Here is a 16,081-nt window from a genome sequence, read left to right on the forward strand (position 1 = left end):
CTTGGGTACCAAGAATACATACCCCAAGAAAGCACAGACTAGAAGATACTGGCAAACTCCTTTGAGAGATAATCTAATCTGCTCCCAGAAAAGATCTTATGACTAGAGTTATTAAACTGCTCTGGAGAAAATGCTGGGGTTGGCACTGTCCACATCTCTGCTCTTCTCTTGCTGATAAACACTCCCTACCAGCTTCTAGGATTCCAGGGAAGCACTGGGCTTTTGGTATTGTGGTTCTATTACATTGGCAGTGAGACCCTATCCTGCCAGGGAGCATCACATGGAGGTTCTGGAGTTTGGAGGTACTCCGGAGAAGAGCTGAGGGAGAGGCTTCTGGACATGGAGGAAACCTCTAAGCCCATTAAGCTCAACCCTATCTGTCATTTTGTAGTTGAGAAAACAGATGGGAAATTGCTTGCTTGCTTAAGGTCACGCTGAGTTAGAGGCAGAGCTAAATCCATAGAAAACACTGGTTGCTATGGATTTTTTTTTTTGGCCATGCTGCAAGGCTTGTGGAATTTTGTTAATAGTTCCCTGACCATGGATTGAACTGGGGCCCTCAGCATGGGAATGTGGAGTCCTAACCCTTGAACCACCAGGGAATTCCCAGTTGCTATAGTTCTTAACACTGACATCTGCCATACCAGATAATGTCTCATATCCCCCACCACCCCTATCTTAGTTCCTTATCGTGGGGCATGAGTGATTATGGACCACCTAAAGTGGTCCAGGATGAAATGCTATCCAAACCATGTTGAAAAATGCCACCACTAACCTCCAGATACCCTCACTTTTTGTTTATGCCTGAAGTGTCCTCTCAATAGGAAGAACCAGATTCCAGTGGAAAGAAAATAGGTCTGTTGCTAGCAGGATCTCAAAGCCAGTGGAGAAGTGACATGGAAAGGGCCCTGGAGGATCCTAAAATAAAGGACACAGGAGCCTTTGTCGGGGGGAGGGGGGTTGTTTATTGCAAACTGTTATAATTAAAGTGGTATTTTACAAGTGTTTAAGACAGAGGGCAGACAGGTCTGAGCTCTTGGCTCCAGAGGCACACACCTGGAGGGGAAATGGCACTTGCACGGAACGTGAGCTCAACTGCTGTTCACTTCATAAGCACAGTCGTGCTGCAGTCTTCTTAGGGAGTCTGAGAGGAAAAGAAGGGAGTGGGGACAGCCATGGAGCAGCTGCTTTAAATTCCTAACCTCGCTCCATTCCCACTGTGCACACGGCCTTTCGGAGCTGGCCTCAGAGCCACCCTGGGGACCGACACAAATCCGTGCTCGGGCCCAGGCTTCCTGCCAACTCGGGGGGTCTGGGTCATCCTCGTTATCACTCATCACTGATTTCCTTTTTCCGTCAGAGGTTTCCCAAATTTGTAGCTTAAAAACACCAGCAGGAGGAGAAGCAAGGAATGTTCTTGTTAATATAAATCCACAGCAAGATGGCTTGAGAACTGGGTGTTTCCCAGGGTTGGCAGGTGTGTGGACAGTTGCTGGCATTCTTTATCCATAGGTGCTTGAGGGCATAGTAGTGTTGAACATGCAAAGGGTATGCACTTTTAGGACTTGCTCGTTTTTGAGAACTTCTAGAGAGAATCACTGGATCAGAATCAGCCTAGCAGAACGTGGGGACGGGGGAGACTTGAATCCTAAGATCATTCCCAGCAGGAAACGAGCACTACTCCCAGAAGTTGCAGCAGGGAGGCTGTGCCAAGGCTCTGCCCAAGGAGCCAGGGTGCCCGGTGTGGAGAGGTGGCTCCTTGTGCCGTTCTGGGTTACTGTTTGGGCAAAGCGAAGTCCCAGGCAGTCTCCTGTGCACATTTCCACATGGCTTGCATGAGGCGGGTGAAGCCCATGTCTTTGGGCTTCTCCAAGCCCCTCATCAGCCGTTGCTTCATGATAGAAACAAATTCCTTATTGCTCAGCTCTCCATTGCCTGGAAGAAGCAGCAAAGACAACAGGTAAGTGAAGGCCTTGGAACAAAGATGAGAAAATTCCACTGTCACATCGGTTCCAAAGCCTAGCACTCTCTCACGGCCAAATTAAATTCTCTTGGCTAAAAGTGAACTGATCTGTGCCTTCCTTGATGTTTTCAACTGCAACTCAGAGACAACTCAGTCTAGTGTGACAGAAGCTGAATGAGACTATATTATATGTCAGGTCCTGTGCTATGCTAGGTGTTGAGAATAAAGAGATAAAAATGACTTTGTCCCTTGAAATACCATCATGATCGTGGGAGAGACAAGTACATTATTCAAGTATTATGGTAGATGCCATAATGGGGTAAACAGAGGATGCTATGGGGCACAGAGGAAGAATGTCTAATTCAGGATGGGGAGGGTACAATTACAGATCAGTAAAGACTTCCTGGAGGTGACTCTTAGGTTGACTCCCAAAGGATGAGCAGGAATTGGCCAAATACAGGGGAGTGAGATGGGGGAGGTATTTCAGTGGTGGTTGTAACACAAGCAAAGGCACCGGCAGGAAGCAGTCCAGCTGCTGGAGAACCACAATGAGTAAGGCATTGCTGGACACACGGGGCGGGGGGGTGGGGTGGGGAGGGGAGGGCCAGGACACCAACGAGGCAGGCAGGGAGACAGGTCCCTAAGGAGCCTGAATTCTCCTTAAGGGTTTGTACTTTATCTTCAGGGCAGAAAAGGACTGGAAGAAGGGAGGAAGATGCAGTTAGATTTTCATTTTGGATGGATTTCTCCGGCTGGATGATGATGGTGATGGCCTGGAGAGTGGCACAGATGGAATATGGGAGCCAGTTTGGAAGCTGTTGTGACAGTCTAGGCTGGTACACTAGAGCTCTCTGCAAGGCTCCATCAGAAACAGTATCTACGTCAAGGGCAGTAAAGCTTGGTTTTCCTGACAGACTCCAGAGGGCCCGACTTACCATCACAGTCAAAGAGCGCAAACACCACATCACACACGTGATCTGAGAGTTCCACTTTAGCCACTGTCCTGGCTACCTGCTGCATGGTCACTGAAAGATGAAAGATGTTAAGTTAGCCCAGCAGAGGGACTTTTGCTTTCTCTGAATGGAAGGATAAAAATATTCCATCATAGCAAAAAAATTTTCAGATGTATTTGTGATAATTCAGTCTTTAATCCATAACCACCTTTCCTTTTCACTTCAGGTTCCATTTTTTTTTCTATTGCTGCCACACTTTAGGAAGTATATATAATTAAGTAAGAATGCATGAAAATAATTCATAGGGAAAGTAGATGAGAGGTTACCAACAGCTGGGAAGTTAGTGGTTAATGGGTATAAATTTCCCATTTGGGGAGATGGAGAATTTTTGGAATAGTAGTGATGGTTGTACAACATTGTGAATGTAATGAATGCCACTGGCATACTTAAAAAAATGGTTTATATGGCAACTTTTGTTATATATATTTTACCATAATAAAAATTTTAAAAGTTAAAACCCACATAGTATTTAAGGATGGAATTCTAAGTCTCAAGCATATAGTGGTAGCTTCCCTAATAACTTATTACTAGAAGAGTGCCTTGCAAAAAAGTAAAGAATATCTGATATTACTATAGACTCCATCCTGGCATTTCCCTCCCACTGGAAAGAACACAGTAACAAAAATTCAAGGAAATAATGAGGCTGCCAAAGGATGGGGAGGTGAGAAACAAGGCGGCTAGTTTGACTGCACTGAGGCTGCAGCACCAGATGAACGGCGGAAGTGCGCAGCTGAGCTCCCGCCCCTCCTCCTGACAGGTTTTCCATCACCCACTTTGTTTTTTCCAACTGTGCCCCTTGAGAAGCAGTGGCTCCCATCTCGCTAGATCAGAATACAGTCTTTTTTTTTTTTTTCTTTTTCCAGAATTCATGAGAAAATCTCTTCTCTCCTGCCATTTTCTCTTTCTCTGACATTTACTTGTTAAACACTAGCAATCATGTGAAAATTGGGTTCTCACGAAAAACAAGCCAGGAAGGAAATTAGGCAATTTCCCCTGCCTTCTCTGCCATTTATCCTCAAGCCTGATCTCGCTACATTGAGAAATTATGTATTGCTTATAGGCGCACTCTTTTTTTTTTTTTATAGACACACTCTTAAGTGAGATAAAACTCAGAGGAGAGGAAAAGACGAATTTCTATTCATGAATCAACTAGCAACGAAGTGTTTGTGTCTATAAACCTCAGATTCGTGTGTGCTCGGTCGCTAAGTCCTGTCTGATTCTTTGTGACCCCAGGGATTGTAGCCTGCCAGGCTCCTCTGTCCACTGCTGCTTCCAGAAGCAATGCAAACTTTTTAAAGTCAGTGTGTTTTCTCTGCTTATTTCATTCCTATAATTTCAGTTCCTTCTTGTCTTTTTTTTCCTGCATTTGATCTCTCATTTCACCTCTACAGCCGCCACACATTCTCCACAATGCTCTCAAGGTCAGCTGATACAAATGCCAGAACAAGGCAGAGGAGCAAGGTGACGCAGGAGGAAAACTGTGCTTGCAGTCATAAGACCTGAGCTCCAGTCCTGGCTCCACCAACTTGCTGGTGTGACCCTGATGGAGTTATGTGATCTCTTTGGATACAATTTCTCATATCCAAAAGAGGAGATGCCACAAGATAACTGCTAAGGTGGCTTAGTAGTGCAAAGAGTGGTTCACCGGCGTTTTCCAGAATCTGAGGCTGAGAGACAGGAGTGGAGGTACACAGAAATAGCTGAGGATCTTGTGTGCTGATGGACAGAAGAAAGGTATAAAGGCCACAAGCTGGGCTGTGCCTCAGTGTCCACAGTCTCTGGCTGGAGGGGACTAGGCTGCTCACAGGGCACGAAGAGCCAGAATCCTCCTCTTGCGGCTTTAGGTTACCGCTCACATTGCACTTCCTCCCAGGACATCAGTTAGCACGAAAGAGGAATCAACATCCCTTGGAACTATTAAGACTTAAGCAGACTATCTACTGTGTGGATGTTCATGAGGTGTAGTTAAGTGATGCCAGGGGAGATGGGGCCTCTATCAGACTGTGGAAGTTTTAGGGTTTAGAAACTTCTCCTGGTTTAGACACTTTACTCTCTCAGTTGGCTCAGGAAGAACCAATCCCTGCTAACTAAATGACCCGTGGAAGGAAGAGAAAAGCAGAAGGCCAATTTACAAGGAAAACACTAACTGTTAGGGGAACTCAAGGGATAACAGCTGGTCATTATACTTCTCAGCAGGAAAATCTACTAAGGAAACTCAATTCACCTCAGAAGATTGCTCAGTGAAAAGAAGACCCTGGGTGCTCTCAAATTGTGGTCATTTACCAAACTACCCTACGCAGCCACAGAAATGTGTCCTGAGACGTGGTTCAAAACCTGTTCTATATTAGATAAATACGGACACTTGATGTTAACCATTCCTTTCTCTGCCAATGTTTGTTAACCATGCCCTTTTCACACCAATACCACACCTGTTTTAACTGATAACTACACCTCTTTTTCTCTCAGTTCCATTCTCTCAGGGCAGAGTGCTCATCATCAATTCTTCTTGATGGTCCCAGTGCCCATCCTATTCCCTGTGATGATGGACTTTCTCCTCAAAATAAACCATTAAATAAATAATATTCAATGTCAGTAAGAGCTCTTGGCTTTTTGAGGTGAAAAGCTCATTAAAGTGGTATTAAGTGGTTGCAGAACAGGGACTTCTGGAATTCCACTGGCGAGAATGTCTCATTACAAAGGTGATCTCTTGACAGAAGAGTTACAGAATATGTTTCATCTTACATGGAGAGGGCGCTGATGCCATCTGTACCACAGGAAGAAAACCAGGGCTGCTGACGTATTCAAACCACTGGGATGTTACCAGCCAGCAAAGAGCCTGGCTGGGGTGCCTTTCACAGTCTGAGATCCTCAGACAGGCCCCCAGGGTGTGCATCAGAGTAGTGAAGGAAACAAACATTCAACTAGCTGGTGAGCTCCAGCCAAGAGCACTGGGGACAAGTAGGATGACAGATTACAAGCCAAGTGCTTGGCAGCTGGTCCTGAGAGCTGGCTCGTTCAGATTTGCTTCCACATCTCTGAACCACAAAGTCATAATTAAATCACAGCAAGAACAATCCCCCACCACTTCTGCCCCAGATCCAGCTTCTCCATGCAGACCAGTTGTTGGTACTGGAATGTGGGCCTCGCCTATTTAATGAAGCTAACTGATGGATGGTGGGGATTCTAATCTGAAAGATGTCCCTATGGAGCATGAAATGCCCCTGGAGAAGGCCTAGGGTTCCAAGGCCTACCTATTCCTTTGGTACAAATCTGCTCTAGCTGCCTGAACAATATTTGGGCATGAGACTGGGTGATTTCTGCTAGATTGGGATGGGGAGGAATTTGCAGAAGCAGGCTCATTGGCACTCAAAAATGTGTTAACCATCTGGCTCTTTGAAAAGTCCAAGCAGAATCTGAGATGTGCCAGGTCCCCAGTTTACTCTCTGGCATAGTCCATGACTGGACAATTCAGCAGCACAAAGAAATACATACTGAGTTTGTGTGACTATAATGTCAGAAGCTATATTACATAAAACTATGTATTCACAACAGTACTCGAACAGAGGAAAGGAGAGTTCTGGAGGGATAAGAGCCCAAATATCCACTTGGAATCAGAGAATCTTAGAACTGGAAGAGGAAAGATAAAATGCAAAGAATTTGAATAACTTGCTCAGGGCCACAAAGCTAGTTGGTAGTAGGGCTGTATATAGAATCTAGGTCTCCTGACTTTCAGCCCATGCTTTTTCCTATACACACTGGGCTCACTCCATCCCTTATATGGACAGTGGATCTCCCCATGAATCTGTCACTCTATTTTTTTTGGGGGGGAGGGCATGCCTTGCAACTTGTGGATCTTAGTTCCCTGACTAGCAACTGAATCTGTGTCCTTGGCAGTGAAAGTGTGGAGTCTTAACCACGGGACCACCAGGAAATTCCCAGGAGTCTCTCATTATAAGAGAAAGAACTCAGGTGGAAGAAAAGCCAAAATATGAATTACTCCTCACTAGTGGGCAGGGATGAATAACTGAATAATAACTAGGGGTTGTGAGAAGCCAGCACTGTAGTCTGACAACAGATCTGATGTCCTGTATGATGGAAGACATCAGTATTCCCTTGGAACGTATACTGACTATTTTAGGGACAACTTTAAAGGTTTACTAAAATGCAACCCAATGAAAAGCATATGAAATAAAGGTGGCCCTGGGAGTTCTGCCTGTGAGGCATAAATTGAGCTATGCACAGTGTGACCCAATTAGGGGCTGCCTGTCTCTTCCTAATGCAAAGGTGTTTGGAAAGGTGATACACCAAGTTGGGTTGACAGTCTCTAGCTGTGTGGCTATATGATGATTCCTGTCTTCCTGGACTGTAGTGGAGAAAATCAAAAGCTGGCTTGTGACAGCCAAGGTTAAGTGAGGGAGACATTTCTGCTTCAGCTCTGAAAAGGCTTATGATGTAGAGGTCTTAGTTTCTTAAGTCCCATCCCTAGATGGCTTCGGGGAAGGTGGGGACAGGGGGAAGGATTTTCCTTTAAAGAGCACTTGTCCTTTCTTTTGCATCTTCTTCCAGGATACTTTGGCTAATACAACACACACATTTCAACCTGACTGAAGGGGGTGGGGGTGGGAAGGAAAGGACAACATTTAGGATAACAAGCAATTTCAGGAGCCAAGAGTAACGCAGTACACTAAAAATGAAAACTGTAACACTGGGCTATGCACAGTGCTTCTGTGCCACAGGCAGGCTGACCACCGCTGTGTGCTCAGGCCGTCCACCTCTCAGAGGTGATGCTGGTGATCCTCTTAAATACTAGTATATGCCAGGAAAAAACTGTGGTCAGGCTTTCTGAACCTCAGAGCATCATTCCAGATGACTGTTTCAATGGGCTTACCTGGTGAATCTAGTAAAACTGGTTGACAGTAAGGTTTATTGCCATTGTCCAGTATTGTATCTGGTGTCATTAAAAATGCTCATCACATTTGTCCACAAGAGGCAAGCATTTCGACCAGCACCATTAGGCAGGGATTTCAGGTGCCACATTCAGAAGGCAATCACAGTTCAGTAGGGGAAACCATACATATCATTAAGATTATGAAACATACAGGAGAATTATCAGACATATTAACAGACACACATGGGTTACAGTGGGATAGTTTGTATTTGGTTAGAGGTACATTTTGGATCCTCATTCTAAAGGATTAGAGACAGATTACTCCAGATAAGGCATGTAAGGTAGTAAGTAGTAGGTGGCGGAGGAATCAGTTTGAGTAAGAACTGGAAGCAGGAAAGGAGGCTAATGCCTACCTAGACAGCTTGAACAGAAGTGCAGGTGGGGATGAGAGCATTAGAATAGATTTGCCATCAGGACAGACTGGCAAGGGGCCAGTCAAGTCTCCTTGCAGGGAAACCTTTATCACACAGCCAGGTCTTATCTCGAGACCAATTTACCATTTTACCAAAATTTACCATATTGGCTTTTCCCTCTTTGACTCTTTTAAATTTTCATCACTTTTTATTTTAAAAAGTTGTTTTTCATTAAGTAATACATTTAGCTGTTTGAAATTCAAATGGTACAAAAGGGCTGAAGTCTCCCTCTCAAAGTTATGTCCCATCCCCCTCCAGGTGTTGTCCAGAGGCAATGAACATCTCCAGTTTCCCTAGAAATATTTTATAGATATAAAATCAAATATTTATTCTTCACTTCTTCCCACAAAATGATTTAAATATTTGGTTTTGCTTGACTCATTTAACAACATATCTAAGAAATGATTCCATTCCAATACATAAACAATTCCTTTTTGACAGCTGCACAGCATTCCACCAAGAGCCTGTGTCATTATTTAGATAACCACTTCTTTATATTATTCTAACCTCAATCTTGGAAGTGTCTTTTATGCTTGCTTTGCAAAATTACTTCCTTGGTGGGCTTTAGTTGTCAGCCTCAAGAGAGTCTGAATCTCTGATAGCTAAAGTTGAAAGCAACTGAGATATTTAAGTTCAGCTTGCTGAAATGATGCAAAAGGCTAAATACTCTTCATCTTAACAAGCGTCTTATCAAAACTTCAGACTTCTCTAAGGGCAGTAGCCCCTGAAGCCCCTGCAAAGCAGCGCTTGCATTAAATTCTAACCTCTATACTTCCCCAGTTGGTATAATTTCTTTCTGATCCTTTTCATAGCAGGATATAATGTTGGCTGATGTTGTTCTTGTCTCTTTAAGTGGATGTTTTGGTGGTTTATCTTACCCTCTTTCCTCTCTCCTTCAATGGTAATCATGAGTCCCTAAAGCAGTTTTCTTTCTCCTTGGGGCACTTATAAATAATTTCACTAAATTACGACATATTCAAAGTAACAGAGTTAAGCCAGAATCAATCTTTAGAACTGCTAAGTGACTTTAAATTTGGGGGGAAATAAATTAGTTCTCTGCAGAGAGAGAAAGTGCCTCATAAAGCAAACATTTCTTTCAGAATTTGAACTTCTGTGCCTACAGTACGAATACTTTTGTTTTAAAAATTGATGGCTTTGTCTGAAATGAATGGAATCCTGGCAAGCACTCCCCTTCACACATAAATGTTCTTACAAAATGAAATAATGATCTGAAGCACAGGAGCCTGCCTCCCACAAACTTTAAAAGAATTTATAGGGACTTTCCTAGAGGTCCAGTGGTTAAGACTGTGCGTCCACTGCAGGGGGCTCAGGTTCAATCCTTGGTCAGGGAACTAAGATCCTGCATGCTTGGCAGCATGGTCAATAAATAATAAATAATAAAAATACAAGAATTTGCAAAATAGGAGCTTTTTTCCCATAATCTCTTCTCCACACATCTTTATGACATTCCCGTTTCCTACCTTCATGCTACAGCTGTCTGGGGATGCTCTCCTGTACATTCTTGCTGTAAACATTCCCCCATTTTTGTCTTCTCATAACAGCACTGAGTCACCTATAGAATTCTCTAGATCCTTCTAGTGGGAGTGAGTGCTGTATACTTAACAGAACAGTGGTATGGAAGTGAATGAACTGGAATCTCTGGTCTCAGTTTTGTACCACACTAGCTGTGGTTTGAGCAAGCCATTTTCCTTCAAGTGTAATTGAAGAAGTTAAAAACAAGGAAGTGAGGGTTTAAGTAAAATGATTTCTAAGCTCCCTTTTAGCCCTAAAAATTTATGACTGACATGTTAACATCCTTTTAGATAACATGGCTTAGATCAATTAAAATGTTCATATCTTCAGAAGTCCTCAAATAATTTAACTGGTAGTTTCTGAAATTACAGCCAGTATGGTGGGTAGAATTTTGAGATGGTGCTCAAGTTCCCCACACCCTGTAAAATCTCCTCTCCTTGAATGTAGGCAAGACCTGTGAATAGGACATGATACCACTCTGGTGATTAGGTTACTTTATATGGATAAGGTAATGGGATAGTCATTCTCATGATTACTATTATATAAGAATCCATCTCGCACACTGAGGAAAGAGATTCTCCTGCTGGCTTTGAAGAAGTGAGCTGCCATACTCTAAGAGGGCCACATGGCAAGGAACTGCAGTGGCTTGCTGAGAGTAACAGCCAGTATGAAAAAGGAACCTCAGTCTTACAACCAAAAGGAGCTGAATTCTGCCAAGAACCCAAATAAGCTTGGAAGAGGACTGTGAACTCCAGATGAGAAAGCAGACCTACTGATGCCTTGATTTCTGCCTTGTTAAAGGCAGAGAACTTTGAGCAGAGAACCCAGTTAGTTACACTGTGCCTGGACTCTCTGACTTATGAAAACTAGTACGATAAATAGGTGGTATTTTAAGCTGCAAATTTGTTGTAATTTGTTGTAAGCAAGAAACTATGAAAGGCATTTATGGTTGGGAATGTCCTTTAGAGATTCCTCAAATCATACTTTATATACAGCTATGCTCATTCTAGGTACATTTTATGGAACTGTCACTTTTCTGCAACTATTATACCAAGCTTCATAAATTAGCTCTTAGATCAAGGCACTAGCCAAGATCTAATTACGTTTTAAATTTCTTAACAAGAAAATAAATTAAAACTGCCACCATTCTTTTGGGAATTCAACAGCCTTGCTCTGATTTCAAATGTATTTGATAATTATAAGTCAGTTCATTTTCACAGATTTGGATACAGCTTTAGGCTACAACATGTCCCTTAAAACATTACTACATTCAGTAAAAAGCTGATTTAGTTATAGAATTTCAAATCTGGAAGAATGCTTGGCGATATTTAGTATAACATCTAACTTGAGGTCAGAGAAATTGTGACTTGCCCATGTGTCAAGGAAATTAATGACAAGGGAATGTGCCATGCTCCTCTTGTCCTTCCCCTCACCCTAGGCTTTTATTAGAGAATTACACCATCCTTTTCAGGATCTTATCAGGTTAAGAATTAATTAATTCATTTATTCAACATTAATTAAATAACTGCTGTATATAAATAATTATTCTAGGCTCAGAGCAGGACACAAAGATGTGGAAAACATGGTTCTTGTCCTCAAGAATTTACAGTCTAGTAGACAATTACCCTTTAATTGCTACAGATACTAGAGATATCAATAGGGCATAGACAGTCCTAGGAACAGGGCTTCCCTGGTGGCTCAGATGGTAAAGAATCTGCCTGCAATGCAGGAGACCCAGGTTTGATCCCTGGGTCAGGAAGATCCCCTGGAGAAGGGAATGGCTACCCACTCTAGTATTATTGCCTGGAGAATTCTATGGACAGAGGAGCCTGATGGATTACAGTCCATGAGGCCACAAAGAGTCAGACATGACTAAGTGACTCACACACACACACACAGTCCTAGGAATAGAGAAGTTAAATAATGAAAATTGGAGATACTAAGGGAACATTTCATGCAAAGATGGGCACAATAAAGGACAGAAATAGCAAGGACCTAAGAGAAGCAGAAGAGATTAAGAGGAGGTGGCAAGAATATACAAAAGGTATATTCTTCTGTGTATTCTTGACTATACAAAAAAGGTCTGAATGACCCAGATAACCATGATATAGTCACTCACCTAGAGACAGAAATCCTGGAGTGTGAAGTTAAGTGGGCCTGAGGAAGCATTACTATGAACAAACCTAGTGGAGGTGATAGAATTCTAGCTGAGCTATTTAAAATCCTAAAAGATGATGCTGTTAAAGTGCTGTACTCAATATGCCAGCAAATTTGCAAAACTCAATAGTGGACCCAGGACTGGAAATGTCAGTTTTCATTCCAATCCCAAAGAAAGGCAATGCCAAAGAATGTTTAAACTGTCATACAATTATGCTCATTTCACATGTTAGCAAGGTAATGTTTAAAATCCTACAAGTTAGGTTTCAGCAGTATGTTAAAAGAACTTCCAGAAATACAAGCTGGATTTAGAAAAGGCAGAGGAACCAGAGATCAAATTGCCAACATCCGTTGAATCACAGAAAAAGCAAAGGAATTTCAGAAAAACATCTACTTCTGCTTCATTGACTACGCTAAAGCCTTTGACTGTATGGATTACAACAAACTGTGGAAAATTCTTAAAGAAATGGGAATACTAGACCACCTTACCTATCTCCTGAGAAACCTGTATGCAGGTCAAGAAGCAACAGGTAGAACTGGACATGAAACAGCAGACTGACTCCAAACTGGAAAAGGAGAATGTCAAGGCTGTATACTTCACCCTGCTTATTTAAGTTCGCAGAGTACATCATACAAAATGCCAGGCTGGATGAATCACAAGCTTGAATCAAGATTGCCAGGAGAAATATCAACAATCTCAGATAGGCAGATGATACTATTCTAATGGCAGAGAGTGAAGAGGAACAAAGAGCCTCTTGATGAGGGTGAAAGAGAAGAGTGAAAAAGCTAGCTTAAAATTCAACATTCAACAAACTAAGATCATGGCATCTGGTCCAATCAGTTCATGGCAAAGAGATGGGGAAAAGGTGAAAACAATGACAGATTTTATTTTCTTGGGCTCCAAAGTTACTGAGAATGGTGACTGCAGCCATGAAATTAAAAGACTTGCTCCTTGGAAGAAAAGGTGTGACAAACCTAGACATTGGATTAAAAAGCAAAGACATCACTTTGCCGACAAAGGTGTGCATAGTTAAAGTTATGGTTTTTCCAGTAGTCATGCATGGATGTGAGAGTTGGACCATAAAGAAGGCTGAGTGCTGAAGAATTGATGCTTTCAAACTGTGCTGCTGGAGAAGACTCTTCAGAGTCCCTTGGACAGCAAGGAGATCAAACCAGTCAATCCTAAAGGAAATCAGTCCTAAATATTCATTGGAAGGATGGATGCTGAAGCTGAAGCTCCAATACTTTGGCAACCTGATATGAAGAGCTGACTCCCTGGAAAAAACTTCAATGCTGGGAAAGATTAAAGGCAGGAGAAGAAGGGAACAACAGAGGATGAGATAATTGGACGGCATCACTGACTCAATGGACGTAAGTTTCAGCAAACTCTGGGAGATAGTGAAGGACAGGGAAAACTGGCGTGCTGAAGTCAATGGGGTTGCAAAGAGTTGCACGTGACAGTGAATAGACAATGAAAAACAATGCCTTCTGAAAGCAATCATCTCAGGAATTTTTAGATGAACAATCAATTTTAGGAGAAACTAAAAGCTCCAATCTTCCTCATTAAAAACAAAGCAACTTACAATTTCTTTTTTCCTTTTTTCTTATTTTTATTTGGCTGCACTGGGTCTTAGTTGCACTATGTGGGATCTAATTCCCTGACCAGGGATCAAACCTGGGCACCCTGCATTGGGAGTGCAGAGTCTTAGCCACTGGACCACCAGAGAAGTCACAACAACTTCTAAATTAATGCAAATCTCAAAAAGTGGCTGAAAAAAGCAGCACATACTACTTTCTAAGAGAACAAACAGTAAGCCATATCAGGTTCTAGGGTGATATTTTAAAAAATAATTTTTTGCCAAATTGCCATATCTGGAGAGGATGTTTCTAATCTATTAGCTCCTTACTGAACTGAAGATAAATACAGAGGAAAGTCAGTACTTTGGGGTTGAAAATAGAACAGGCAGCTGCCTATAATTTCATAATTTATAATTTCAATCTAGTATAATAATAAAGGATTCAGTTCAGTTCAGTTTAGTTGCTCAGTAGTGTCCCAAGTCTTTGTGACCCCATGGACTGCAGCACACCAGGCTTTCCTGTACATCAACTCCCAGAGCTTGCTCAAACTCACATCCATCAAGTCGGTAATACTATCCAACCATCTCATCATCTGTCGTCCCCTTCTCCTCCTGCCTTCAATCTTTCCCAGCATTAGGGTCTTTTTAAATGAGTTAGTTCTTCACATCAGGTGGCCAAAGTATTGGAGTTTCAGCTTCAGCATCAGTTCTTCCAATGAATATTCAGGACTGATTTCCTTTAGGATAGACTGGTTGGATCTTGCAGTCCAACGGACTCTCAAGTCTTCACCAACACTACAGTTCAAAAGCATCAATTCTTTGTCACTCAGATTTCTTTCTAGTCCAACTCTCACATCCATACATGACTACTGGAAAAACCACAGCTTTGACTGGATGGACCTTTGTTGGCAAAGTAATGTCTCTGCTTTTTAATATGCTGTCTAGGTTGGTCATAGCTTTTCTTCCAAGGAGCAAGCGTCTTTTAATTTCATGGCTGCACTCACCATCTGCAGTAATTTTGGAGCCCCCACAAAATAAAGTCTGTCACTGTTTCCATTGTTTCCCCATCTATTTGCCATGAAGTGGTGGGACTGGATGCCATGATCTTAGTTTTCTGAATGTTGAGCTTTAAGCCAACTTTTTCACTCTCCTCTTTCACTTTTATCAACAGGCTCTTTAGTTCTTCTTCACTTTCTGCCATAAGGGTGGTGTCATCTGTATATCTGAGGTTATTGATATTTCTCCAAGCAATCTTGATTCCAGCTTGTGCTTCATCCAGCCCAGGATTTCACATGATGTACTCTTGTATAAGTTAAACAAGCAGGGTGACAATATACAGCCTTGACATATGCCTTTCCCAATTTGGAACCAGTCTATTGTTCCATGTCCATTTCTAACTGTTGCTTCTTGACCTGCATACAAATTTCTCAGGAGGCAGGTAAGGTAGTCTGGTATTCCCACCTCTTTAAGAATCTTCCACAGTCTGTTGTCATCCACACAGTCAAAGGCTTTGGTGTAGTCAATAAAGCAGAAGTAGATATTTTTCTGGAATTCCCTTGCTTTTTCGATGATCCAACAGATGTTGGCAATTTTATATTTGCTTCCTCTGCCTTTTCTAAATCCAGTTTGAACATATGGAAGTTCATGGTTCATGTACCGTTGAAGCCTGACTTGAAGAATTTTGAGCATTACTTTGCTAGCGTGTGAGATGAGAGCAATTGTGCGGTAATGTGAACATTCTCTGGCATTGTCCTTCTTTGGGATTTTAATGAAAACTGACCTTTTCCAGTCCTGTGACCACTGCTGAGTTTTCCAAATTTGCTGGCATATTGAGTGCAGCATTTTAACAGCATCATCTTTTAGAATATGAAATAGCTCAGCTGGAATTCCATCACCTCCACTAGCTTTGTTTGTAGTGATGCTTCCTAAGGTCCATTTCACTTTGCATTCCAAGATGTCTGGCTCTAGGCAAGTGATCACACCATCATGATTATCTGGGTCATGAAGATCTTTTTTGTATAGTTCTTCTGTGTATTCTTGCCACCTCTTCTTTATATCTTCAGCTTCTGTTAGGTCCATACCGTTTCTGTCCTTTATTGTGCTCATCTTTGCATGAAATGTTCCCTTGGTATCTCTAATTTTCCTGAAGAGATCTCCAGTCTTTCCCATTCTACTGTTTTCCTCTACGTCTTTGCATTGATCACTGAGGAAGGCTTTCTTATCTCTCTGTGCTATTCTTTGGAACTCTGCATTCAAACGGGTATATCTTTCCTTTTCTCCTTTGCCTTTTGCTTCTCTTCTTTTCTCATCTGTTTGTCAGGTCTCCTCAGACAATCATTTTCCCTTTTTGCATTTCTTTTTCTTGGGGATGGTCTTGTTCACTGCCTCCTGTACAATGTCATGAACCTCCGTCCATAGTTCTTCAGGCACTCTTGTCTATCATATCTAATCCCTTGAATCTATTTCTCACTTCCACT

General features: G+C 42.2%; 1 protein-coding gene across 1 annotated transcript in view; it reads right to left on the minus strand.

Annotated features, from left to right (window-relative positions):
- Positions 1-941: 941 nt before the first annotated feature.
- Positions 942-16,081, minus strand: part of MICU1 (mitochondrial calcium uptake 1) — a 217,089-nt gene continuing 201,949 nt past the window's right edge. The window contains exons 11-12 of the mRNA XM_061161769.1: positions 2,899-2,988; positions 942-1,935 (exon numbers count right to left, since the gene is read on the minus strand). Of these exons, the coding sequence (XP_061017752.1) occupies positions 1,775-1,935; positions 2,899-2,988 (251 nt within the window). The 3' untranslated portion in view covers positions 942-1,774. The remainder of the gene's footprint in view (positions 1,936-2,898; positions 2,989-16,081) is intronic.

Source organism: Dama dama, chromosome 15 (genome assembly GCF_033118175.1).
Source record: "Dama dama isolate Ldn47 chromosome 15, ASM3311817v1, whole genome shotgun sequence".
Taxonomy (NCBI): Eukaryota; Metazoa; Chordata; class Mammalia; order Artiodactyla; family Cervidae; genus Dama; species Dama dama.